The sequence below is a fragment of the Lissotriton vulgaris genome, chromosome 7, assembly GCF_964263255.1.
Source record: "Lissotriton vulgaris chromosome 7, aLisVul1.2, whole genome shotgun sequence".
NCBI classification, from domain to species: Eukaryota; Metazoa; Chordata; class Amphibia; order Caudata; family Salamandridae; genus Lissotriton; species Lissotriton vulgaris.
In genome coordinates, this window is record NC_141695.1 from 837,924,394 (window position 1) to 837,951,670 (window position 27,277).

At 50.7% G+C, this 27,277-nt stretch overlaps 1 protein-coding gene across 1 annotated transcript in view; it reads left to right on the top strand.

The window, feature by feature from the left end:
• Nucleotides 1-27,277, top strand: part of ASPSCR1 (ASPSCR1 tether for SLC2A4, UBX domain containing) — a 709,269-nt gene that overhangs the window by 674,864 nt on the left and 7,128 nt on the right. Inside the window, exons 14-15 of the mRNA XM_086931183.1 lie at nucleotides 9,094-9,163; nucleotides 26,038-26,210. Coding sequence (XP_086787309.1) covers nucleotides 9,094-9,163; nucleotides 26,038-26,210 — 243 coding nt within the window. The remainder of the gene's footprint in view (nucleotides 1-9,093; nucleotides 9,164-26,037; nucleotides 26,211-27,277) is intronic.

Genomic DNA, 27,277 nt, shown 5'->3' on the forward strand with positions numbered 1-27,277 from the left:
TTGGGGCTCCCATGCCGAAGGGAGAGCCCCGCGGTGGCGGCTGAAGTCTGGAGTGGCGGTAAGTGGGCCTTACTTGTTGGGGGGGGGGGGGGCTCGGTGCACTTGATTGTGTGTATGCGCGCATGTGTGTATGCTACGGCGGGGGTGGTTTCTCTGTATGTATGGGTGCGTGCGTGCATGGAGGCTCGTGTGTGTGTCTCTGTGTATGCGCATGCGTGTGTATTCTTGGAGCTTCCGAGGAGACAGCAGCTGGCCACAGCGAGCGCGTTCGCGTGCGCGTGGCCCGCTCCGATCGCTTTCTCGGAGAGGAAATGCGCGCAGCCAGGTGCTGTCTCCTGGAAAGCTGCGTCGCTAACAATAAGTCTCTGGCGAGACAGCGCTTCGCGCTGTAATCACCACGAGACCTAAAAAGAATCAGTACCAACGGTGAAGCAATGGTGCAACAATATAATGAAAAACACAATTGTGCATCATTACCATGGAAATAAGTGTAAAAAACTGGATAAATTGGGCGAAAGAAATGGGATAATTTTGTCTTTGCAAGCATGATCCTTCCTTTCACTCCCCCATCACTCTCCTTTTTAGGTCAAAGTCTACTAGACCTGACAACATCTTGGGGACATTCAGAAAGCTTCCATGTGAATGCATTCCACCTGTTTCTTTATCATTTGCTTAGTGCTTTGTAACTCAAATGTTCTTCCTATTTGCTGACTTTGTTTTTAAGGCTGTCCAGCTTGAGTTTGTACCTCCCGTTTCCCAAACCTTATTTACAGTTTTCTTCTGAGTGCTCCCTTTCTGTAAACGGGCTTTAAAGTTTTGTTCCTATCTTGCAACAGTTGCTGTGAATCAAAGACAGAGGTAAAACATCTGAAAGAGACACGTCAGTGATAGAGTTCATAAATTAGAATGTCCCCAGGAGTCAGACTGGATCTGGAAAGTTTTTTCGTCAGGAGTACCCCTGCGCGTCGGTAGGCATTGTCGTACGGCTCCGCGTATGTCGCTGGCATTGTAGTCGCCGAGATGACGTCGCTGGAGCTACTTAGATGCACTATCCACGCTGATGTCAGTTCTTTCTTTTTCCGCATCTGCAAGCGCAGGTCCGGGAAGAGCAGTACCCCCAGTCATATTTTGACTGAGTTTTTGGGGAGTTTTTGTTTCTGTTTTTATGTATATAATCAATCTACAGGTGCATAGGTGTAAGGAAGTGAGTTTCTGTTGCAGTAACCCCCCCACTTTTTACCTGATACCTGTTGCACTTTTCCTTGGTGCGCCCTGGGTCCCTGCCAATCAGGTACCCAGGGCCGGTGTTCCTTCCCTAAAAACTGTACTAAAGCCTAAACCCAATTGGCATCTCTGGCCACATGTCAGCCCCTGGTAAATGGTATCATAGGTACCCAGGGCATTGTGACCAGAGAAGACCCCTAAGGGCTGCAGCACTTATTGTGCCACCCTTAGGGGCCCTGCACCCAGACACGCACACACTGCCTTTGCAGGCTGAGTGTCCTGGTGCAGAACTAAACAAAGAGCCGACATGGCACACATCCCTGTGTGCCATGCCCACAAACCCATTGCCCTGGCATACATCAGTCACCCCTCTAGCTCGGTGCCCTATGCCAGTGGTGTGAGCATGGGTGCATGAGCCCTGTGCCCCTACAGTACCCAGGGCCATCCCTGTAAGTGCAATGATGCCATTAAGAGTATATGGTGCTGGGAGGTTGTCATTACGAACTCCACAACCCCATAATGGCTACACTGAAGACCGACACGTTTGATACCAAAATTCTTAACACATTAAACCCACACTGATGTAAAATGCACTACAGAGGGCATCCTAGAGATGCCCCCTGAAACCTAACCTACAATCCACGTCTTGTCTGAGAGGCTGCCTAGGCTGCCACACGGCAGACATGTTGCTGGGCCCCTGGGTGGAGAGCCCCCGCTCTCCTGGGCCTGCAACAATGCACATACTGGGCGAGGTGCTAGGTCTCCTCCCCCAGGATGGGCAGGGGGAAGCTTCAAAGGCAGGCCTCCTTTGTGAGCTGTTCCAGGCCACTTGCTGTACTCAGCAACTGGTCCCCACCAGTTCAGACCCCCACTCTGTCGGGAAACCCTACGTCAGGAAAGGGGGTGTGCCATCCTGTGCCAACTCCACCCCTCAGGTGGGAGAGGCGAGGTGAAGCACGACTCCGGGCTACCGCCATCCTGAGGATGGGAGCCCTACCCACTCACAGCTAGTCTCCTGCCCCCCCACCCACAGGAGAGGAGCAGGTTAGGGGGTGTACCCACCCCAGGACAGGGACCTATTGGTCCCTGCCCTCACCCTACCTGTACCACCCCTACATTTAGTATTTAGGGGCACCCTGAACCTTCCTTCCTCAGATCCAGATTCCGAAACAAGAAAGAAGTACAAGAAACAAGAACACATGCTGTGACGCTGCTAAAAAGAGGAAGACACCAACTGATTTGGCCCCAGCCCCACAGGCCTGTCGACCCTCGAACCTGCTCCTGCTAAACCCTGGCGTCTCCAGTGGTTAGCAACCTCAAAAACCCCGGAGGACCTGACTGCCTTGTGACTCTGACTACCTGGGTCTCCCACGAGCAGTGGTACTGTTCAAAGCAAGTAACAATCCCTGGCATCAGCCTGGAACCGCAAACTCTGCACCCGCCAAGCCTGGCCTGTGCTGGAGTGAACCAACACCACAAGGACGTCCCCCCGGCAATTGTGACCCGAAGTCCAGTGCCCAAGGACCCTCCACGATGACACTGATGATGCCTGCAGCCTAAGAACCAGGGACCCCCCCCTACCGCGACCAGCTGAGGCTAAGATTTCCCGAAACCAAAAGACACCCCTGCACCCGGCGCCCCACGCCCTCCTGTGCCCCACTCCGGGGTGCCTACCTATCCTCCAAATTCCCAACTTACCCCTCGAAGTGTTGGTCGCTCCAGAAGATCCTCCGTCCCCGAGCCTGCAGCCTCTGTTCCCTTTTCAAGATCTCCATTGAATAACATTGAGCCCCCGACGGCTCAAAAGCACCCTGCACCCAGCCGCCTGAGTGCCTCTGGCAGTGCACACTTTGCCCTAATCTACTTCCCCATTAGCCCTGAGCAAGTGACCAGGAGCCCAGCTCCCACAGCCGCGTGGCCTGCTAGCCAGCAGCCATCAACCAAAGGCCCCCTGCCTCTCATTGCGTAACATTGGGCCTAACTACCTCTGCACCCGGCTGCCCCTGTGCCGCTGAGGGTGTTCCAACTGTACCTACCTGACCCTGTGAGACCGCTGAGTCTATGCCCCGAACCTTGACTCTGCCAGTCGAGTACTTACCATAGGCTAACATTGACTGGTTTCACTTGGAAATTCTTCTGTGTGTGGAGTTTTAGAACTTTAAAATATTCATCTAAAATCAGCCGAACTATGAATTCCGATTTACTCACCTGTTACCAGGAGAGACCTCAATGCTGCATCTTTGAGCCCAGTACTGACCCTCAAAAGTAATTCTAACCGTACTTACCAGTAACTTGAATTTCCTTCCATAGGATATCATTGCCTGCTTTTTGCTGAAAAAGTTTGTGTCGATTTTTGAAACTTACAAATATTCTTTAAAAATCGTACCAACTATAAAACCGCAAATACTTACCTGTTTTAGATAGATGTCCCAGTGCTGAACCTAGGAATCCAGCACTGGAGTACAAAAGTAATGAGAACATACTTTACCTGCAATTTGAATTTCCTTCCATAGGATAACATTGCCTGGTTTATATTGAAAAAGTTTCTAAGTGTCGATTTTGCAAACTTACAAATAATAAAAATCGCCTGTATAACAAAAACATAATCTTTCAACTGTTTACAGGTGGTGCACCAGTGCTGGATCTAGGATCCATCCCTGAGTTAGAAAGGGTAACCATAACCCCACTTACCTGCTAAGTGAATTTCTTCCATAGGAAATCATTGACTGTTTTTCTGTGAAATTTCTTTTAAGTGTCAACTTTTAAAATACCAAAATATTGCTTAAAAATCAAGGCAATTCATAGACGGTTTAACACCTGGGAGGTTCTTTGAATGCCAGGGCGGACAAATTCAGCCGCCGGTGCCTGATGGATCAAGAGTGGCGTCTTCACTCGGAGGTGGTGCAAGGTCTCTTTCGACAGTGGGGAGAGCCTTGGTTAGATCTTATCGCCACCGAAGAGAACATACAATTTCAGCTGTTCTGCACGTTGGAATTTCCAAGGTGGCATTTGCTCGGTGACGCTTTTCGTTGCGAGTGGAGCCACGGTCTATTGTACGCCTTTCTGCCTATACCACTTCTGCCCAGAGTGCTGAAGGAGATCAGGCGCGACCGGGCCCAAGTCATCCTTGTGGCACCGGACTGGGCTCGAAGAGTTTGGTATCCCAAGCTACTCAGTTGAGCGTAGATCCCCCGATCCAACTGCCTCTACTGGAGGATCTTCTGTCGCAGCAGCAGGGGACGGTCCTCCACTCGAACCAATCCAGCCTCCACCTACAGGCGTGGGAGATTGAGTGGCAACAGTTGATTCCGTTTGACTTGCCTCCTGAAGTCTGTGATGTAATTTTGGCAGCCAGTCATCCCTCCACTAAATCGGTATACGCCTGCAGGTGGAACAAATTTGTGGCATGGTGCACAGCAAAGGCTGTGGATCCCCATTCTGTCCCTCTTTCAGAGGTCCTTTTGTTTCTTCTTTCTTTGGCCCAGCAGGGCTATGCTCTGGGCACTATCAAAGGCTACCTTTCTGCGATCTCGGCCTTTCTCAGGCTCCCTGACCAGCCTTCCCTTTTCAAGTCCCCTGTTGTTAATAGATTTCTCAAAGGCATTACTCACCTTTTCCCTCCTATTCCATTTGTGATACCGCAGTGGGACTTGAATCTGGTACTTACTTTTTTGATGTGCGCTCCCTTTGAGCAGCTCCACAACTATTCTCTTCGTTTGTGACTTTGAAGACTGCTTTCCTGGTTGCTATCACCTCTGGTAGGCATGTGAGTGAGCTCCAGGCTCTTTCTTGTAAGCCTCCTTTTCTGTCAGTCCATTCGGACAAGGTTGTGCTTCGCACTCGTCCTTCCTTCTTGCCAAAAGATGTCACTACTTTTCACATTGGGCAGACTTGCCGACTTTCTTTCCGCCTCCGCACCCTTCCAGAGAGGAAGAGAGGCTGCACCGTTTGGACCCAAAATCGTGCGCTCTCCTTTTATCTGAATTGCACACAACAGTTCCGGGTGGATGACCAGCTCTTTATTTTCTACGTGGGCGCCAAGGAAGGCCGGGCTGTAAACAAGAGGACTATCTCCTGCTGGGTCGTCTTGTGTATCAAAGCCTGTTATTCTCTAGCTAAAAAGGAACCTCCGTTTGGGATGTGGTGTCCCCCTGCAAGACATCTGTCAGGCAGCCACGTGGGCCTCGCTGCACACTTTTACTAAGCAATATTGCCTTGACAGTCAAGTCCGGAGAGACGGCTTCTTTGGCCGTTCTGTTCTCCGTGACTTTCTGGTGTGATCTTTGTTCGCAGACCCTCCACCGGGGTTGGTATTGCTGGGGTATCTCTTCTAAGGTAAGGAATCTATCACTAACGTGTCTCTTTCACATGCACAAGTAACTACTTGTGTAACGATATATCTGTAAGAGACATTAGTTAGTGATAGATTCCTTACCGCCCCACCCATCCTCTCCGTTCTGCTAACTGATTTCTAGGGTTAAGGTCACCCCTTTCAGGGCCCTAGTTCAATGCACCAGTTGTCAGTGTTTTGCATGGCTCTGCGTTCCTGGCGTGGAAAGTTGTGTACAGAACTGACGTCAGCGAGCGTGGGCGCATCTAAGTAGTTCCAACAACGTCATCTCAGCGACTACGACGCCAGCGACGTACGACGATGCCTACTGACGCGAGGGGTATTGCTGATAGAAAAACTTTCCGGATTCAGTCTGATGCATGGCGATATTCTAAGGTAAGTAATCTATCACTAACTAATGTCTCTTACTGATATATTGTTACACAAGTAGTAACTTGTGCATCAGGCTTTGTCTTCAGAGGAAGCTTGGTGTTTACTTTCGCTGACCTCAAAGTGAGAGGATTTTTGTGACAATCATTCTGGCTACTAGTGGTAATTCTGAAGTGTGTTAGAAACAAATATTTTAATACCATCAAAACAAATCAATACACTAGGTGATGCCTTTTGCACACATTGTTTGTGTGCTGTATACTTTTATCAGTAAAACTGTATGTCTGCAAGTGTAATGGTCATTTCAGTTTAAGATGTGTTGTCAGTAATGGCAGTGCATTACTACACCATGCATACACCACTGTACTCCACTGTACTCTTCTCTGCACCGCTCCACCCTACGCCACTCTGCACTGAGTTACTAACCTCTACTCTACCTCACTTCACTCTACGCCTCTCTACTCTGCATCACTGTCAATGCACTCTGCTCTTCAACCCTGCACTCTATGCCACTGCCCTCTCCTCCAATGCACTCTACTATGTGCTACTACACTACACCAGTGAACTCTATGCCATTCACTCTACGCTACTCTAATCTACCCTTCACAACTACACTGCCCCAGTCCACTCTACTGTGCATCATTCCACTTCACTTTACTCTGAAACTATCTACTCTGCACCACTGCACTCTACTCTACCCATTGCACTTTACACCACTTTACTCAAAACCAATGCACTCTATGCTACTGCACTCTCCACCAATCTACTCTGCCCCACTGCACTCTTCTGCAATGTCCTCTACGTCACTGAACTCTCAATCAATCATGGAATTGTGAAGCATGCTACTCACCCATGACGGTCTGAAGGCACTGTTGTCACTCTACATCACTTTTCTTCTTGTCACCACTGTACTCTATGCCACTCTGCTCTGCAGCACTCTACTCTGCACCACTGCACCCTACGCTATTCTATTATACACCACTGCACTCTACAACAGTCTACTCTGCAACACTGCACTCGCTGCCACTGAACTCTACACCTCTCCACTCTATGCCACTGCATCCACGCCATTGCACTCTACTCTGCACCACTCTATGCCGTGCTATGCCCCTACACTATACTCCATTCTACTCTGCCTAATTCTACTCTATCCTGCACCACTCCACTTTGCGCTACTCCATTCAACATGACGCTACTCTGAAACACTGCACACTCGGTCACTGAACTTTACACCCATCTGCTCTGCACTACTGCACTTCACGCTACTCTACTGCAGTCTATGCCAATGCACTGTACTTTATTGCATGCCATGTCGCTCTACTCTGCATCACTCCACTCTGTCACTGCATTTTAAACTGTTTCCTTCTACTCTGTCATTGCACTCTACGCCACGCTATTCCACTCTGCACTACTCCACTCTATGCCACTGCATGTTGCTGAACTCTACGCTATTGCACTCAAAACCAATACACTACGTCACAGCACTGTACACCACTATACTCTACTCTGCAACATGTTACGTCACAGAACTCTATGCCACTTTATTCTACTCTGCACCACTCTACTCTGCGATACTCTGCTCTATGCCACTGCACTCTACATAACTACACTCTACACCCCTGCACTCTGACACTATACTCTGCAACACTGCACTCTCCGCCACCCCACTCTATTCCACTTTACCACTCTACTATACGTCACTCTAATCTACTGTGCACCACCACTGAACTCTATACCACTTCACTATATACCTCACGACTCTGAACAACTATACTCTATGCTAATGCACTCTACTTTACTGTGCGCTGCTGCATTCTACACCACTCCATTCTAGGCCATTCCACTCTACTCCATACTACTACACTCTGCTCCACTACTTAGTCCTCTCTATTCTACCCTGCACCACTTCTCTGAAACAATCTACTCTACTGTACTCTGTTTCACTGCACTCTACGCCACTCTACTCCGTACCTCTCTACACACTGCTCTTTATGCTACTCAACTCTAAATCACTGCACTCTACCCAATGTACTCTATGCCACTTTACTCAAAACCACTGCACTCTAAGTCACTCTACACCGCTGCACTCTACACCATTGTGCTCTATTTCAATGCACTCTACACCCCTAGATCCTAGTCTACACCACTGTACTGTACGCCACTACTCTCTAAAAGAACTATATTCTGCATCACTCTACAGCTTTGAACTCTACGCTACTCTGCGCCACTGAACTCTACACCAATGCACTCTACAACACTACACTCTATGCCACTCTACATCACTGCACTCTATCCTGCGCTACTCCACTCTACACCACTTTACTCAAAACCAGTGCACTTTACGACATAGCACTCTATGCCAATCTACTCTGCACCACTGTACTTTATGCTGCTTTACTCTTGAACACTCTACAACACGCCACGACGTTCTTCTCCATTAAACTCTACTCCACTCTATGGCACTCCACTCTGCAACACTCTACGACACTCCCTCTATGCCACTCCATGCCATTTTACTCCGCACACACTACTCCACCCTACACCACTCCATTCTAGGACACTCTACTCCACTCTATGCTATTCCACTCTACCACACTACTACACTCTATGACAATCTACTCAGCTATATACCACTCTACTCTACAAATCTACGCAACACCCGCTATGCCACTCCACAGTCCTCTGTGGCACTCCACGCCCTTCCACTATACGACAATCTACTCTCTCTACGACACTCTACAACATTCTATGCCACTCAAGTCTATTCTACTTCATGACATTCCACGCAACTCAACTAAATTCTACACCACTGCACAACTCTCTACCCCACTTCATAATACTCCACTCTACTCCATGACACTCTACTTTACGACACTCCAAGCCACTCTACTTTATGCCACAAACGTTTAGCTATTCTGAACAACAGCCAAGCTGGTGCACAACATGGCTAAAACATATTGGCAAAGCCAATTGCTTATGCATAATCGAAACATATTGGCTTTGCCAATGCTTGTTGGAGTAAGGAGTTGTTTAATCATAGACTTGCAGTGGTTTTGGTGGTAGCAATATGAAGTCTCTCTTGAGAAGGAATATTTGGTCAGTCGTAAATGATTGCATTTGTTTTCTTTTTTCTCTTCTCTTTAATGCAGATCACTACCTCAAACAACATCAACTCGATTCCATTGTGTCTCCCAGTGTTGCAGACCTATTAGTAGCCAGGTGAGTTTTGTTTTGTCTAACATAAAGAAGAGCTGTAGAGCAAAATGAAGGATTGTAGTGAACTAGTGGTTTTCAATGAGATATTCAAATCCATGGGACAGTAGGCCAGTGAATGTCTGTAGTGAACTAGTGGTTTGCAAGGATTGATTAAAATCTGTTGGATCGGGAGCCACGAGAGGCCTGGAGTGAAGTAATAATTTCCATGGAGAGATTAAAATCTATATGATGGAGATCCACTGAAGGTCTGGAGTGAAATTATACTTAGCAAGGAGAGATTAAAATCCAGGGAATGGAGAGCCACTGAATGTCTGAAGTGAACTAATGCTTTGCAAGGAGAGATTGCAATCTATTGTATGGAGAGCCACTACAGGCCTGGAGTGAAGCAGTGATTTGCATGGAGAGATTAAAATGTATGGAATAGAGAGCCATTGGAAGCCTAGAGTGAAGTAATGCTTTGCAAAGAGAGATTAAAATCTAGGGAATGGCGAGCCACTGAATGTATTAAGTGAACAAATGCTTTGCAAGGAGAGATTACAATCTATTGTATGGAGAGCCACTACAGGCCTGGAGTGAAGCAGTGATTTGCATGGAGAGATTACAATCGATGGAATAGAGAGCAATTGGAAGCCTAGAGTGAAGTATCGCTTTGCAAAGAGAGATTAAAATCTATGGGACAGAGAAACACTGGTCGCCTGAAGAGTAACAGGGATTTTCAAGGAGAGATTTAAATCTATGGGACAGAGAAGAACTGGAATGACTCTGTGAAGGGGTGGGTAAAAATTTGTTATATGGACTGAATGATGTGGTAGGGTTGTAGAATGAGCACAAAGTCCATGGAGAATGTGGATGGAGAGTCACAGTACAGAACTGCTCTAGGCACGCAGTGTAGTGGATCACAGTCACTGAAGGGAATGGTGCGCCCAGATTCCCTGACTGCACTCATCAGTCATTCATGAGTTGAACAGAGAGACTTTTTCAAATGCGTCCTGCTTCACTCCAGACCTGCATTTGAGAGATCTCTGCTCTCCCCAGCTAGGCGATGTCGTCCACCGTCTGCAGTGTTACATCTGGAAGTACCACGCTCAGTGTCTCAGATTAGCTGGATCTGTGTTCCGAGCCGGAGTCCGCTGCCGTCTCACTCCCCTTGGGGGGAGATGTGGCTTTTCCTCTTGTCGCTGATCAGCGCCACCACCTGCATTGCGTTCTGGCATTCGAGCTGTGCCTCTTCGAGTGTCGGCGCTAGGTTCTCTCTCACGGTCCGCCAATCCCTACAGCAGTTCACTCTCCTTCTCCTCTTCACTGGCTGATGAAAGCACGTAATAACTACTTTACACAGAGAAACAACTCTCCCAATTGTCACAATAGTTTTGGAGTTGTCATACTTTGTGTCCTGCTTTTGGTTAAATACATGAGTTCAAACAAATGCACATGACAAACATAGCACGGCACAAACCATCTGTGCTATTTGTTATCATTTTGGAGTGTGGGGAGTTCCATCACGACTCACTGGAGGCTTCCATTCTCATGAGTCATGGTCCTGCCCCACACTCAACGGTGTCAATAAATATATTACACTTGGCGCATCTGCATAAATACTATAATATTACTAATCACCCTCCTTCTGTATTTCCCTTGCACTGCTTTCCTGTTTTCAGCCTGCAACACCTATGGATCAACTGAAAGTCCATGAAAATGTCATATATGGAAATTAAGTTTGCAGAGCCCAGGCCAGGGCTACCTAGGCTCGTCGAGAGGTGCGCGCTGCTGCTTGCAGGCAGCCAGTAATTAAAGTATTTATACCCGCCGCGGGCTGGCGCCGCCTAGGCCTGAGTCTGAGTGACCTACGACGAGGAGTGAGTGAGTGTGTGTCACTCCCGACTGAGGCAGGCAAGGCTGGCAGCTGAGGGAGTAGGCTGTGGCTTAAAATTACCAGACTCACCTGAGGTCGAGGAGGTACCGTCCGGACTCACCAAGTCTGCTGCGGCCTACGCTGCGTCTAGTGCCGGCCGACTGCGCAGAGCGCTGCGAGCGCGCCGCCTGCTGACTAAGTCAAAGTGGGTGACCAGTGGGCGGCATCAGCCAGTGACACATCCTCCTTGGTGGTCTAGATGACCGTGACGCACCGGGTAGCAAGGGGCCCATGACTGTCGAGAGCAGAGAGATGAGTTGACCTAAGACAGTCAGACTGAGAGTTGAATCCACCGCGCCGAAAGGAGCGTGTCACGTCATCACCCCTGTAGTGTCCTGCGGGACACGTTCTAGTCTTTCTATAAAGTGTAACCCACACTGTACACCCACCCACCACTGGCGTCACGAGTCAGGTGACCCGGTCAATAAAAGGGTCCGAGCGCACGTGCTCGAGGCCAGTTACTGTACTTCACTAACCTGTGTCTGTGTCGGTTACTCTTATCATGTGGGCCTGAGGCCCAACACGACATTGGCGACGAGGATGGGATGCTAACCCCACGTGCCTGCTACCCAGCGGTTCATCAACAATCATAGGGGAAGACATGCACTGAGCCCGACGGGCGGCGCCCCCCTGTCGTGCCGTCCTCATCCGTCCACGACATCTGTGACTGCGGTGAGGATTGAGACCCGGGTAACCTAGTCACCGCCTCCTGGCCCCGAGAGGATCAGCATTGCCTGCACAGTGGCAAACACAAGTCCCCTTGGCAGCACGACAGCCGTGGCCAGGCTACTGAGGAAGAAGAACACTGCGTGCCTAAACCAGCGTCACAGGGGAAGTCTGGATAGGCGTCCGCAAAGGCTCATACACCGCCGCAGCTGCAGCCCTGGTGCCGGCCAGCCTGACAGCTAGAGGTCAGGTGAGTTCTCTTCCAGGGGATCCTCATCAATAGTCATAAGCATTAGAATATTCCCGGCTACGTGCGGGACCCCGGAAACACTATATTATATGTGCCCCACATATAAATACACATATATATATAAACAATATATATATAAAAAACAAGCAATAGCACCCAAATCACATTAGAGCTGAAATATGCTGTGAAGAATTTCCACCATACATGAATAATAAGCATTAGAAACAGGGGAAAACAACATCAAGTTTGTTTAGGAATTGTTTTAATGCTCAGAAAGCAGTAGAAATTCTCAGAACTCACTGGAAGCATAGGAAGCTCCCAGGCTGCATTGCAAACACACAGTCTAACCAGACTGAAAAGCTAACCTGTAGCTAAATAACAAAAAACTGACACTGTGCCTTTAAGGCACTCATGACCCCCTGAATCCCATCATGCCTCAGGAGTGGCAGTTAGGCAGTTGTTCTTTCCGGCTCCTTCAGTGAAGGACCCTGGTTTACACAGCTCCACTAATTTTCTGATTTTCTGCAGAAAAATTGCTTCTTTTTCAAACTTTTTGCTCTTACTTCGACGTCTACCACCTAGTCAAGTAAGATACTGCCTTTTTTGAGCAGTTTGGAGGGCATTTTACTTCGAAAATGCCATCTCTTTTTGATAAATGTCCCTCTTGCAACAGCAAGAAGGCCAAGACAGACAGCCACGAGGTCTGTATTGTTTGCCTGCCTGATGACCATGATCCTGAAACCTGTCCACATTGTGAGAACCTATCAGGCAGGACTCTCAAGGACAGGGAGAGAATTCGGATTTATGGCCTGGCCCACAGAGCTTCGAGAGGGAGATCTCCAGTGAAGAAGGGCTCCAAGAAGGCCCATTCGTCTTCAAAAAAGAAGTCTTCACGTCCTTCTACCTCAGCGTCGGGCTCGGCGCTGAGAACAGATCCACAGGAAGGATTTTCCTCTGGGAAGCTGCCGTCGACGGCGGGCTCGCCGTCGAGAGGGAGGCCAGGTACGTCATCGAAGGCGGCATCTTCGAAATCGCCTCCGCCGTCGTCAACCGGGCGGCGATCGGCGTCGAGGAAGGCTACTCCGCCGCCGTCAACCGGGCGACGGTCGGCGTCGAGATCCATTACCCCTCCGCCGTCGTCAACCAGGCGACGACCGGCGTCGAGGGACGTCACCTCGCCGTCGTCAACCAGGCGACGATCGGCGTCGGAAAAGGTGACTCCTCCGCCGTCGACGGGTGCTCGTCGATCGGCGTCGAGGACGCGGTCCCCGTCGGTGCGGCAGCAGCGTTCGGCGTCGAGGGTGCCCAATACCCCTCCGCCGTCGTCGCACAAGCATCCGACGTCGAGGCATGGCTCTTCGTCGGCGACTGACCATCGCCGTTCGACGTCGAGGCAGGGAGCTCCGTCGACGACAGGCCGTTCAGCGTCAAGAGAGAAGCCTCCGTCGGCGACAGGTCATCGATGTTCGACGTCGAGGCTGAGGTCCCCGTCGACGACCAGACACCATCGCTCGACGTCGAGGCAGAAGGCTCCGTCGGCGGTTGCTCATCGCCGCTCGACGTCGAGAGACTATGAACATTCGCAAGACCATTCGGGGTCGAGGTTGTTTGATCCCCCGACCCCTCGGAAGCGGTCGGCTGCGAGAAGTGAGCGCTCGACGTCGAGGCGCTCGGACACGATCATGGTGACAGAATCTGCTTCTCACCATTCTTCTCATCGGTCCTCGGGCTCCTCTACTGCACATTTCAGATCTAGAAGCCCGGTGCACAGGACTCCTGAACGTCGGCCAGACCCTTCTGCGGGGCGCGTCAGGCTGTCGCCAAGATGGTACCGGTCCCTGGACCATTGGAGAGACGATGGGGCTACCAGGCGTATGCAGGAATATGCCAGCCCACGCCACAGGTCAGCTCTCCAGGACCTGGTGGAGGAGATGGACAAACGTAGCCCTCCCAGGCGCTCAACGCCTGTGGATCTACCCACCAGAGCGCCAAGGAGGTCCCGCTCGCCTACAAGGAACGCTAGGCGGGATGGTCGGGGAAGATCTAGATCGCCTGCAAAAGACCCTAGACTGGATGGCCGAAAGGCCTCTGTCCCTCGGGGCAGATCTCCTGTGCGGTCGCCGTCCAGATCGCCCAGGGCGTCCCGATCTCCTAGAAGAGACCATCGTCCAAGGGATCGGGTCAGGTCGCGCTCTCCTAGACGGGAAGAGCGTCCCAGGAAGTCGAGGGAGCGGGGACGCAGTTCTCACCATCGGCATAGACGTACCCAGTCTACCTCTTCCACTTCATCTACCAGGTCGTCGAAGAGGGACTACTCTCCGACTTTGACAGACAGTCCAACGTCCAGGTCCTCCCCTGTGGATGATATTGGCACGTACCTGGACGTTCTGCAGAGAGGTGCGCTTAAACTGAACATTGAAATGTCTGTTCCTCAAGTCACGACGACGGTCATTTTCGAAACCTTGCACAAAAAGGCCATCTCCAGACCTCTGCTGCCATTGGTCCCAGGGATTTTGGATCCGGTCAAGGAAGTTTTCCTGACCCCGGCATCAATCAGAGCAGTGCCAGCACGCATTACGAAGAAGTACAAACCTGCGGCTTCTGACCCGGTGTTTGTGAGGTCTGACCCTCCGGCGGACTCGGTCATCGTGGCAGCGGCAAGAAAGACACATGCGGTTGCTGGTTCGTCTTCAGTCCCGCCAGATAAGGACAGCAAGACCCAAGACTCCTGGGGTAGGAAGGTCTGCAACTCTGCTGCTTCCACTCTTAAAGTCTCCAGTGCAGCTGCGCTCCTGGGTCGGTATGACAGGGCCTTATGGGACTCGATGGAGAGATTCAAAGCCAAGCTGCCGAAAGAGGATCAGCAGGACTTTGAGGAAACTGTTACGGAGGGGTGTCTGGTAGCTAACCAGATGATCAGCACGGCCGCGGATGGGGCTGTGCTGTCGGCTCATTCCTATGCCCATGGAGTTTGTGCCAGAAGATCGGCCTGGTTGCGCCTTACAGGGCTGAAGCCGGATGCCCAGCATCGGATTCTGAATCTCCCTTTTTCGGGTTCTGCCCTCTTCGGGGAACACGCAGACGAGGAAATGACCCGAATGAAGACTGAGCTGGACACGGTGAAGGCGGTGGGCTTGGAGAAGAAGAAGGAGTTCAAGCGCCGCTTCAAGTCCAACAGGGGGAGAGGGGCCCAGCAGAGGGTTCAAACCCCTCAGTGGTCGCAGAACAAAGCTCAGGGAAAACCCCAGTTTCACGGTAAACCCAGCGGGGCAGGGGGGGCCGCCAGCAGTCCTCCAACGCCCCGAGAGGAGGAAAGGCCTGAACAGTGGCTTCCTCTGACACCGTTGCCCACTCCGGTGGGAGGAAGTGCATCTCAACACCTGGAGGAGTGGGTCCGCATCACAAGAGATCAGTGGGTGCTGAATATACTGCGAAATGGTTACAGGATACGTTTCCGTGCTCTTCCAAAGTGCATTCCTCCGAAGAGCTCTTGCCCTCACCAACTGAGCTTGCTCCGTCGAGAGGTGACGATCCTGCTGCAAAAAAGAGCGATAGAAGAAGTTCCTTGCGCTCTAAGAGGCCAAGGAGTTTACTCCAGATACTTCCTTGTCCCCAAAAAAGATCAGGAGGACAAGTTCAGACCCATACTCGACCTACGACTCCTAAACAAGGTCATCGTCAAGGAAAAGTTCCGCATGTTGGCGCTTCACCAAATATGTCCTCATCTACAAGCCGGAGATTGGATGTGTTCGGTGGATCTTCAAGATGCGTACTTTCACATCCCGATTGCGCAGCAACATCGAAAGTACCTGAGGTTTGTCGTGGGGCACAAACACTACCAGTACAAGGTGTTACCCTTCGGTCTCAAGTCCGCACCACGAGTCTTCACCAAATGCATGGCGGTTTTTCTTCACAAGAAGGGTCTCTTCGTTTACCCATATCTGGACGACTGGCTCCTGAAGGGTCCATCCCCGGTACGGGTAACGCAAGATCTGCATCTGTGCCTGCAACAGCTTCACAGGCTCGGCCTCCATGTGAACCTGGAGAAGTCAATCCTGCGGCCTACGCAATCCATCCACTACCTAGGCTCCGTTCTGGACACAAGCGTGGGAAGAGCGTTTCCTTCGGAGGAGAGACTTTCTTCCATGAACCAGAAGTGCGGGATTCTGCTGGAGTCTCGTCCTCCAACAGCACGACAGGTGGCGTCTCTGCTGGGTTCCATGGCGTCCTGCATTTTTCTCATCCCACACGCCAGGCTGAGAATGCGTCCTCTGCAACAGGCCCTGGAGGATCAGTGGGACCAGGCAACAGGTCGTTGGGAGGACCATATCCATCTTTCCCAGGCGACAAAAGAGTCCGTCAGATGGTGGACTCGGAGACACAATGTGATGGTGGGAGTGCCGTTTCATCAACCCATTCCATCCCTATCTATCGTGACAGATGCCTCCCTGCACGGCTGGGGAGCACAAATGGGTCCGCCTCAGATTCAGGGCCGGTGATCTGCGCAGGAGCAGACATACCACATCAACATGCTGGAACTCAGAGCGGTATTCCTGGCTCTCAAAGCTTTCCTGCCAGCGATCACATCCAACTCAGTCCTGGTTCAGACGGACAATACGACAACCATGTTCTATCTGAACAAGCAAGGAGGCACAAAATCTCGCCCACTGTCTCGAGAGGCTCAAACAATATGGCATTGGCTCCTCGCTCGAGGTCTCACAGTGGTGGCGGTGCATCTTCCGGGCGAGTTGAACGTCAAAGCAGACGCACTCAGCAGGCACTTCGAAGATCAGCCAGACTGGGTGCTAAACGACGAAGTAGTAGAAGAACTTTTTCGTTGCTGGGGACGTCCGTCCATAGACTTGTTCGCAGACGACGAAAACACCAAGTGCCACGCCTTCGCGTCCAGGTTCCACAGACCAGGGACGCTGGGGAACGCTCTCCTGTTGGATTGGGCAGGGATGTTCGCGTACACGTTTCCTCCCCTGGCTCTGATCCCGAGAGTGGTGTCCAAGCTCCTCAGGACGAACATGGAGATGATCCTAATTGCTCCAGACTGGCCTCGGCAGTGGTGGTACCCGGACCTTCTACATCTGTCTGTGTGTCCACACAAACGGCTCCCTTGCAGACCAGACCTGTTGAGCAAAATGAACGGGAGGATAATGCATCCCAACCTCCCATCATTGAACCTAACAGCATGGCTCCTGAGGTCCTGCAATACGGACATTTGAACCTGCCGCCAGAATGTATGAGCATTTTAAAGGAGCCTAAGAGACCGTCCACGAGAGCATCCTATGCCTTCAAGTGGAAACGGTTTTACTTGTGGTGTAGGGATCAGCATTTGGATCCGATTAAGGGGCAGGAGGACGTCATATTACCATACCTCCTTTCACTCGCAACAGCTGGTTTAAAGTACGCTTCCATTAGAGTGCATTTGTCAGCTATTGTGGCTTACAGGAAGTCGCCTGACCAGGTGTCTTTCTTTCAGGTTCCAGTGGTCAAGGATTTCCTCCAGGGATTGAAGAAAGTGTATCCCCCTGTACGAAATCCTTCTCCTCCGTGGGAATTAAACCTAGTTCTATCAAGGTTGATGTCTCCACCTTTCGAGCCAATTCACAAAGCTTCCGTACAACATCTTTCTTGGAAGGCAGCTTTTTTGGTGGCAATTACCTCTGCACGCAGGGTCAGTGAGATACAGGCGCTCTGTGCAAAGGAACCTTATACGGTATTCCACCATAACAGAGTGGTTCTGAGGGCTCACCCTTCTTTCTTGCCTAAAGTCATATCTGATTTTAATATCAATCAGTCTATCTCCCTCCCTTCCTTTTTTCCAAATCCGACGACCCCGGCTGAGCGGTCACTTCACTCATTAGATCTTAAAAGAGTGCTGAAGTTTTATTTGGAAATGACTAAAGGGATTAGGAAAACAGACCAACTGTTTGTGAACTATGGTGCTATGAGAACTGGTTTTCCAGCGGCAAAAAGGTCCATCTCCAGGTGGATTGTTTCTTGCATTAAGCTGGCCTATCAACTGGCAGGAAAACCTTTGTTGATGTCTCCAAAAGCGCATTCCACTAGAGGGAAGGCGGCTACAGTGGCTTTCTTGCATGACGTTCCCATGTCAGAAATATGCAAGGCCGCGACCTGGAAATCAGTGCATACCTTTACGAGGCATTACTGCCTCGACTCTGATTCCAGGACTGACACTCAAGTAGGGCAAGCCTCCTTGAGGAATCTGTTTGGGTAGTCGGTTTTGTCTACTCAAGCTTGTTGATGAGATTTCTGTCTTTTCTTTCCTTTGCCCGCAGAGATGAGGAGAGGCTCGCTATTCTATTCAAATGCTTATGACTATTGATGAGGATCCCCTGGAAGAGAAGGATTAGTTACTTACCTGTAATCCTAGTTCTCTTCCAGGGGTATCCTCATCAAAGTCATAAGCAACCCTCCCGCCTCCCCGGGCAATGGATACTTGTTCATAAGGAGATATTGTTGACCTAAGTGTTATTGGGTTTGGTTTTCAGTCTCCGAAAAGAACAACTGCCTAACTGCCACTCCTGAGGCATGATGGGATTCAGGGGGTCATGAGTGCCTTAAAGGCACAGTGTCAGTTTTTTGTTATTTAGCTACAGGTTAGCTTTTCAGTCTGGTTAGACTGTGTGTTTGCAATGCAGCCTGGGAGCTTCCTATGCTTCCAGTGAGTTCTGAGAATTTCTACTGCTTTCTGAGCATTAAAACAATTCCTAAACAAACTTGATGTTGTTTTCCCCTGTTTCTAATGCTTATTATTCATGTATGGTGGAAATTCTTCACAGCATATTTCAGCTCTAATGTGATTTGGCTGCTATTGCTTGTTTTTTATATATATATTGTTTATATATATATGTGTATTTATATGTGGGGCACATATAATATAGTGTTTCCGGGGTCCCGCACGTAGGCGGGAATATTCTAATGCTTATGACTTTGATGAGGATACCCCTGGAAGAGAACTAGGATTACAGGTAAGTAACTAATCCATCTCTGCACACCACAAAACGCCCACAAGTTGTCCCGCATGACGTGTCCGCACTTGGAGTGAAGGGAGAGAGGACTGCTCCCAGCAACCACCCATGTCTCGGGAGAGTGCCAAAACACCCCTCTCAACGCTCGCTATGTGCCAGTGACACCGCCACCACGATCGCATGGTCCTGTGACCCCCAACGGGCAGCGATATAGAGACAGTCAATGCCCCGCCCGCTCCTTCTTACCGTGCAGCCGAGGTGCGGGACTGTCCTTGCTCACGGACGGCTGCCCAGCGTGGAGGGCCCAAATAAGGAAGAGGCATCGCAGTGGGGAGAGGCCCTGCACCAGTTTGTTTGCGGCGTGCCCCAACACCCGAGTAAGAAGGAGGCCGCGGTAGCCAGTAAAAAAAAAGGAGAGCCGGCAAACAGCGCCACCCAGTGGCCACCTGCCTACGCCGCACCAGGGGCTGTGCTCACTCGTTCCTCAGCGAAAGCACAGATAGCGACACGCAGCCCTGCCAGCCAGCATTGTGTGACGGAGCCATCCTATCTCTACACGTCAGCTGTTTCACGAAAAGCCTCAATACCTGCTCAAGGAAGCAAGTAAGTCCCCTCACCACGCTTTGCCTTCTCTGATGCGCGCCACAATGGGCAAGGAAGGAGCCCTCAGCCAGCAGGAGTTACTCCACAGCGGATAGCCTCGGCACATGCAGCGCCACCGGTGGGGGGGGGGGGGGGGGGGGGGGGGGGGGGAGGCCTCTCCCCCCTCAAGCACAGGTCAAGCCCAGGGAAAACACAACTAGTTCTGCAACAGCTAGTAGCCCCCCTGCATGAGCCTCCTACTCAGGTGCTGAGTGAGACTTCCCACAAGGAAGGTATAATAGTGCCACCTAATGACCATTAAGAGACATTGCCACAGCAGCATTAAGACTATCTGAGACTCACATCACAGGTGGCGGCTGCACCACCTCACAACTGTTCAGGAGTTCCCCAGAACCCATGCCTAGGCACTGCGGCCAACAGGAGGAAGAGTCCTAGCACGCAAACCCATGAGAAACAGGAAAGTGCCTCCCATCATAGCACCCATCCCCACAGGACAATTACTGTTGCCCACTGCGACAACCATACAGCACTATAGTCACCCACCAGAAAAGGACAGGACAGAGGTAGGAGCACATGCACAGTGCACCCTCTGGTAGTCGCCTCAGCCGAAAGAGAGGTTGCTGCCGGCTGCAACCACCCTCACCACGTCACAAGCAGAACAGGAGCAACACATTGGCCACCACCAGGGCCTACAGTCCCAAGGCATAGCGGAAAGGAGACCACAAACCTCATTCCTAGGCAAGACAAGCCGGAGAGACAGAGCACTGCTCCCAGCGCCACTGCAGCGGTCAGCTGAAGAACGATCCCAACAGGAGAGCAACTCCGAACCCGCACCTAGCAAGGGGATACCAAGGCCCCAGGACTGCCTCAGCACAGAAAAGTGCCAGAGAGCGAAGGACAGCAAAGCCCAGCAAGACAGGAAGCCCCAAAACAAGCACAGAGACCGTAACAGCCTGCCACATCTACCAGAACACCGCCACGCCTGCATGGTGCCAAGTCGCCACCCAGCCCTTAAGGACAAAAAGGGACGGCGCACAAACGCGCCAGAAACGCAGGAACGCGCCAGGAGTGCAGTCAACTCCACACAGGACACTCAGCAGAACGCACAGCAAGTGCGCCCGAGGAATCAAAAGCGACAATGCCAGTGGAAGTCACAGGAGCGGTGGTGCAACCCTCCAGACACAGCGAAGCACATGAAGAGTGCTGACAAAAGCGCGCCAACGCAGAAGCAACGCAACGGAATCAAGTGACGATCCCAGGGATCACGGACAGCATGAAGACGCAAGACCACGCAAAGCCAGAAGCGCACAGTAGGTCGCGTCTGTGAAACTGACTGCACAGTCAGCACCCAGGAAACCTCTCCACATAGAAACACTGCTGAACGCAGGTCGGAGAACACACACATCTCCACTGCCACAGCGAAGCCCTACAGTAGGCCGAAGACCACCAACAGTGTCCTCCCTCACACTGCCTCCAGATGGAGTCGGCAGTGACTCACGACAGGCAAGAGAGGAGTCGCACACCCCACGTGGCAGGCCGCCACAGCACCGTGTGCTCCAAAGAACAGCAACACAAGAACAGACGTCACGTCGCCCAGCAAACAAGGAGCACCTCACCAAGTGACTAGCCAACCAAGCACGCCAGAGCAAAAGCAGAAGCCGGCGCCACGACAGCGCCGCCTCGAGGTCCAAACGCAACGCCCTCGAAGAAAAGAAGAGTGACAGCTCTGTCACCCCGAAGACCGGATGAGCACAGGTGGGCTGAACAAGTCAACAAAGGGAGAAGACCGAGGACTCACAACCAGCCAAGAAGCACACCCTGACACGCCAGACAGCCAGGATACAGCCCCACGGATGAACCAAACATAAGCCGCAGCAAGCGCAGTCCACGTCTCATCCCAACGCTTCCCTAGGCGACCGTCCATCCCCGTGCGTCAGCAGTCTGAGTCAATCGGCGTCTCAGCTCCTGTCCGCAGATGCCACGGGCGAAGACCAGCACTGAGTGCCCGCCCTCTCACCGCCTCAAGATGGAGTCGGCAGTGGCCCCACAACAGGCAAGAGAGGAACCGTACACTCTACATGTAAAGCCGCCACCTAAGGTCAACATCAGCAAAGCGGAGGCACATGGCTGCCAAGTCCCTCCGGACATCCAACACTCCCAGCAAGTCACCAACACCTGTCATCCAGAGTCTCTACATGGCTGGCAACCACCATCACCCCAGCCATCAGCACTTGCGCCAAACAACACCACTGCCAGAGACCGGCAGTGCAGACCGGCAGGAGGCCTGAGAAGTTCAAGTAAGACGTGGTCCGCGACCAAGGAACCAACGAACTTTGACACCCTCAAGAACAAGAAGTATAACCATTAACAGGAGAAGGTCGCGGCGACTGGTCCAGTCAAAGAGTGGGGACCAGAGGGAAACGGGCGCCGCTCTGAGAAGCCTGGTCAGGAGGACAAGAGCAGCGAGATGACCAGACCGCGTCGCGAAAAGGAAAACGGAGAAAAAGGGCACAACACCATGAAGGAAAGAGAAGAAGAAAGGAGTCATGTGGCACGACGCCATCAAGAACAACAACACCCAGAAAGGTGAGAAGAGGTGCGACAAGTCTGCACACCCACCAGAAGAGGAGGTGACATGCGCCATAACATCGAATACAAGGGCTTACAAGTCAAAGGGAACATCTGTGGCACTTGGCGAGGAACAGGCCTCTACCTACAAATCCTCTGACAACCCGTCGACTGCAGGAAGGAACAGGCTGGACTATTGGCAATACCCACCTTTGGGATCGAGCTGAAGCCTGGGTGTGGAGAGCGCTCAGACATCCGGCAGAAGGAAAACTGACCACTTCACACCAGCCCGTGGATATCCAAGGGGCAAAGGCCTCAGAGACACCGGTGGCAGAGGGCCCTGGCACGAGAGATGGATCTGTCGCAGTCTACCCTGCACGTCCCAGGAAGAAGGGGAACTTGTGCGCAAAGGAAAGAGTCAACAACCACCCTCCAGGCGGAGCTACGGATGCATCGTAGTAATCTCATCGCCTCCTCCATTCACAACGGCTTGTGGAGTTGGAGCAACGCTGCAGAGAACGCCCTACCCAGCGGAAACCTGAAGAAGAGGGCCTCCGGGACATCTCGTGGCAGGAGAATACCCGCGAGAGGGGCGTCCTAGTGAGAAGGGTGTCCTGCATCTACTCCCTCCTTTGCAAAGTGAAGCCACGCTGCCGCCAGTAAAGAAACCAGATGGACTGGTAGAGAACAACATCCCTCAGATTTGCCATTTTGGCATCTGTCTGTCGTCACCACAAGAGCGAGGCTGAAAGATCAGAAAGACACATCCATGGAGCACCAGGACGTCATGGCCATGTGAACTAGTAGTTCCAGCTGCAAGTTTCCACCGTCGTCGTCCGTCAAGCAGCTGCAGAGACTTTTGTAAAATTGTGACAATCGTATATTATATGTCTATTTCCCCCCGCTGGTTCGGACTTTGTTCTTTTCAAGTTTTATTAAAGTTTGGGAGGAATGTAGTGTCCTGCGGGACACGTTCCAGTCTTTCTATAAAGTGTAACCCACACTGTACACCCACCCACCAACGGCGTCACGAGTCAGGTGACCCGGTCAATAAAAGGGGCCGAGCGCACGTGCTCGAGGCCAGTTACTGTACCTCACTAACCTGTGTCTGTGTCGGTTACTCTTATCATGTGGGCCTGAGGCCCAACACGACAACACCCAGCACTATATAGAACCGCGCAGGGGCTGGGTAAAAAATTATGCCTAGGGCCGTCATTGGTAGCGCTTTCGCTCGCTACAAGATTGACAGCCCTGGGGGACCCCCCCCATCGACCCGCACACATACTACCAAGTTAGGTAGTGATGAAACATGTGCAAAGCAGGTGCGCTTGCACCTACGTAATTAAAAACAATGTTACACACCACAATTTCATGTGCACCCTCACGTGTCGCTCGTAATCATCCATGCATGCTGCTCAGCCTCTTAGACTAGGGTGGGCGGGGTCATCATATGCACACAGGCAGGCCCTGGATCGGTCCTCCTCCAATGAGTAGCACTGAATGAAATGAAATGAATGAAATGAAATGAAAACAATATTTAATAAAGCGCACTGCTGCCAAGCGGCTTCCTGGCGCTGGGGGACCTGGGTCAGAACTCACGGAGGGGGACACAGGGGACCTAAGAAGGGAAAGCCAAAGAAAAAAGAAAAGTTTTTAAGGCTTTACGGAAGTGGCTAAAAATAGGAATGGAGCGAAGATGAAGTGGGAGACTATTCCAGAACTGGGGGGCCAAGACGGGAAGACGAGTGCCCCCGGATCTGGATTTGCGGAAGCGGGGAATGTGAAGAAGGGAGAGAGAGGGAGAGAGAGGAAGAGCGGAGAGTGCACTGTGTTAGCAAGCGCTGCGTGCTCATTTGCCTCTGGATCTTCACGCAACAGACTCATCGCGGTCGGCACCCCCCACAGGACAGTAAATTGTGCACACTGGCCTAAATACAGCCCAAGAAGTAGCCCTCCACCAGGTGTGGGTTTTTCCCGCACAATTGGGAAAAATGTCGCCCAATTGTGCGGGAAATAGCCCAATCTGGCAACACTCACCACGCCCCGAAAGTTTGTTGCTGTTGACTGAATGTTTTCGGATATGGTGCCAACTGTCTGTGTTGTCAGCAGAGGAATAAACCAAAAGGCCAAAAGATCTAATCAGAGTTGCTAAGTGAGAGACAGAAATATTGAATAAAGTGGGGCTTAATGATGAGCCCGGTAGCACACCATAGGACAAGGAGAAGCATTTATAGCAATATTGAAGGGACAGGACAGAACAGGGAAGGGAAGGGACACTGGGTGAAGAAACCGTTGAGGTGCTGGGTGGGTTTGTTCTGAGAATCTATATAGGGAATGATGGTGTGGTGAATGGGTAGTCAGTCGATTTGTTGATGCTCTCAAATGTTTGGCATGATTAAGTAGTGTTATTTCTCCTAAATACAAGATTCTTTCAGAAGCCTGAAGCCACATTCTGAGCTGGAATACAAAAGTGCTTCATGAGCTCTGCTCGATGTCTAAATAAATTCAGGGCCATCAGCTCATTCACTTTTATTTGTTGGCCTCTTTGGGGTGATGTTCAGTGCACGGGGATTCATGCAGGGTTCCTGTACAAGTATATTAACTGTGCTTGAAAGCTGTGATGTCTGTGCTCTTTCAGCCCATCGGTGGCTCACAAACGACAAACACTGCCAGTTGATCTCAGAAAGTTGCTTACATACATGTTGATTGCCATTAAGTGCCTTGTTCCCGGGCTTTTATATAAAACACGGAAAGGCAAAACGTAAAGTATTCATAGAAGACTGAGGCACACTTTGCCTTTTGATATTACCCCTCTGTGAGAATAATAGTCGTAATGCTGTGTGAGTTTGCATAATTCGACAAAAACCCATTTATCATACTGATGAGGGATTGGCTAAGAGTGTGCTGTATGCCCATGTTTTCACAACCTATGCTGCAGCAAGCCACGGAGTGCAGCCAGTGGTAACTTACCACCCTCTGCGCTCTAGACACTGCCTCAGAGCGTGCGGGAGGAGAGGACACATAGTCCAGGTGCAAGTAGGTGCATCTAACGATGTTAATACTTCTTCCTAGGTCAGTGTATTGGGGAACTAGGGGTGCAAGGTAGAGCTCATAGAATCCGGGCAGAAACAGTCTTGAGGGAGCACGTTTGCGAGAACACCTCATCTGAAACGACTTTGATGGGGTGGAAGATGAATGATCTGGAGTCTTTGGTGGGCTCCGTTCAGACAAGATCCCAACCTGGAGGATCAGTCTGGGTCCCACTGTCTTGGCAGGAAGAGGGTATCTCCTAGCGAGGGTATGTCCCCTGCAAAGTGAAAAGTAGCACTATCTGCTCTACTAGCTAAGAGTGGAGAGTACATCTGCTTTCCTCTATAACCTGGAAATTGACAATATCGGCTTGCTGTACACTGCAAAAAGTGCACTATCTGCTAGCTTAGGCAATGTGGAAGGCGAATTTTTACTGGGCACTCTGTAAAACAACTGTTGTCCATGTAAAGTGACCGTAATTTTTTTTCCTGTTTGAGCAATGTCACCAGGCTGCTGTCTAAATACCGTAACTTGCACTCGTTTTTCTACAAACTCCTTTGAAGAGAGGATTTAATAAAATCCCCCATAGTTTTATGGCCTCTGTTACTGGCCCCATGTCGTGTAAAAGTGCACCATCTGCTGAAAAATGATCGTCTGGCACCTACAAGTCCCTGTCCTGTGGATCCCGGAGGACCCAGACTCTGCCTTCCAGACAGAAAGCTGGTTCCCCAAAAAGATTGCATTTTGAGCTAAAACCCAGAAAGAGGCTAACTTTAAACCCCATTCCCCCCGATTCAAATGTATTTCCACAGCATCTGCTCTGACTCTTGTTGGTTTATCTTTACAGGTCAATGCCTCGGTCCCACATTACTGAAACACCATCAAATCGAGAAGTGTCTACAGTTGAGGAGGTGGCTCCGTTGGTAGTTTCTGATGTTGCACAAGACTCAACAGTGAGCCAAACACCACCCACTGCAAAAAGTGATCCAGCAAAAGTACCCAAGTGGCTAAAACTGCCAGGTAAACACCGAATCATGGCGGGCAGTGCATATTTTGTGTGGAAAATGGTGACTTACAACTCAGTGTCTGGAGTGGCTTCCCAGATACCACATTGCTGATTCCCTGCTACTTACCTGGGAATCAACTGTTCGATAGATATCCCGGCTGTTATGAGTCACCAGGTGTGGATTTGATAATCACATCAACTGTTTGTTTTCTAAAAATTGGTCACTTGCACTAGAGTTGGAGATTATATACCAGCACAGTGTCTGTGAAATGGTGGCTGATAGTGTGAGGTCATCAAATTGGTAACTGGAAGTGCAGTGCCTGAGCATCTCTAGCTGGCAGGAGAGTGTCTGGGAAATGTGGCTGCCAGCTCAATTTCTGGAATTACAGTATGTGAGAATCAGGGGCTTGCAGTGGTGTCTAAATATTACTGATTGGCAATACACCCTTGTAACTGGTGGCTGGCAGCACAGTATCTCTGACGCTGAAGCATGGTGTTGCAGTGGCTGGGAAAGTTATGACTGGTAATCGGTAGCTGGGAATACCATGCTTAGGAATCGTTGGCTTGCAGTTTGGGATCAGAAATGCAGTGTCTGACTGACCGTTGTCCTGGAATGAAGTATATGGGATTTGATGATTATCGGGGCAGTATATGGTAATAGGTGGCTGGCCACTTACTCTCTGGCAATTGACAGCTCTTAGCATAGCGTCTAAGTGTTCAGTTTCTAGGAATACTGGTTTGGCAATGTAGTATCTGGTTCTCATTGACTGGAAGGATTAGGTCTCAGAGTGTAGTGTCTAGGTTTCACTGGCTGGCAGCAAAATAATGGTAATTAGTGGCGAAGGTCCAGTGCCTTGGACTTGGTGGCTAGGATTAAACTGTCTGGCTGTTTTTGGATGACAGGTGTATCTATAAATTTGTTGCCGATTGCACAGTGTCTGTAAGTCTGTGGTTGGCAGCAGAATATCTGTGTTTGCAGTGCAGTGTCTGGCAGTTCAGTGTCAGAGAATCCATGTTTGACTGCAGCAATACAAACAGCCCAATTTAGGCACGACTTTTGTCTAAGTTGTGGTTGAGAACT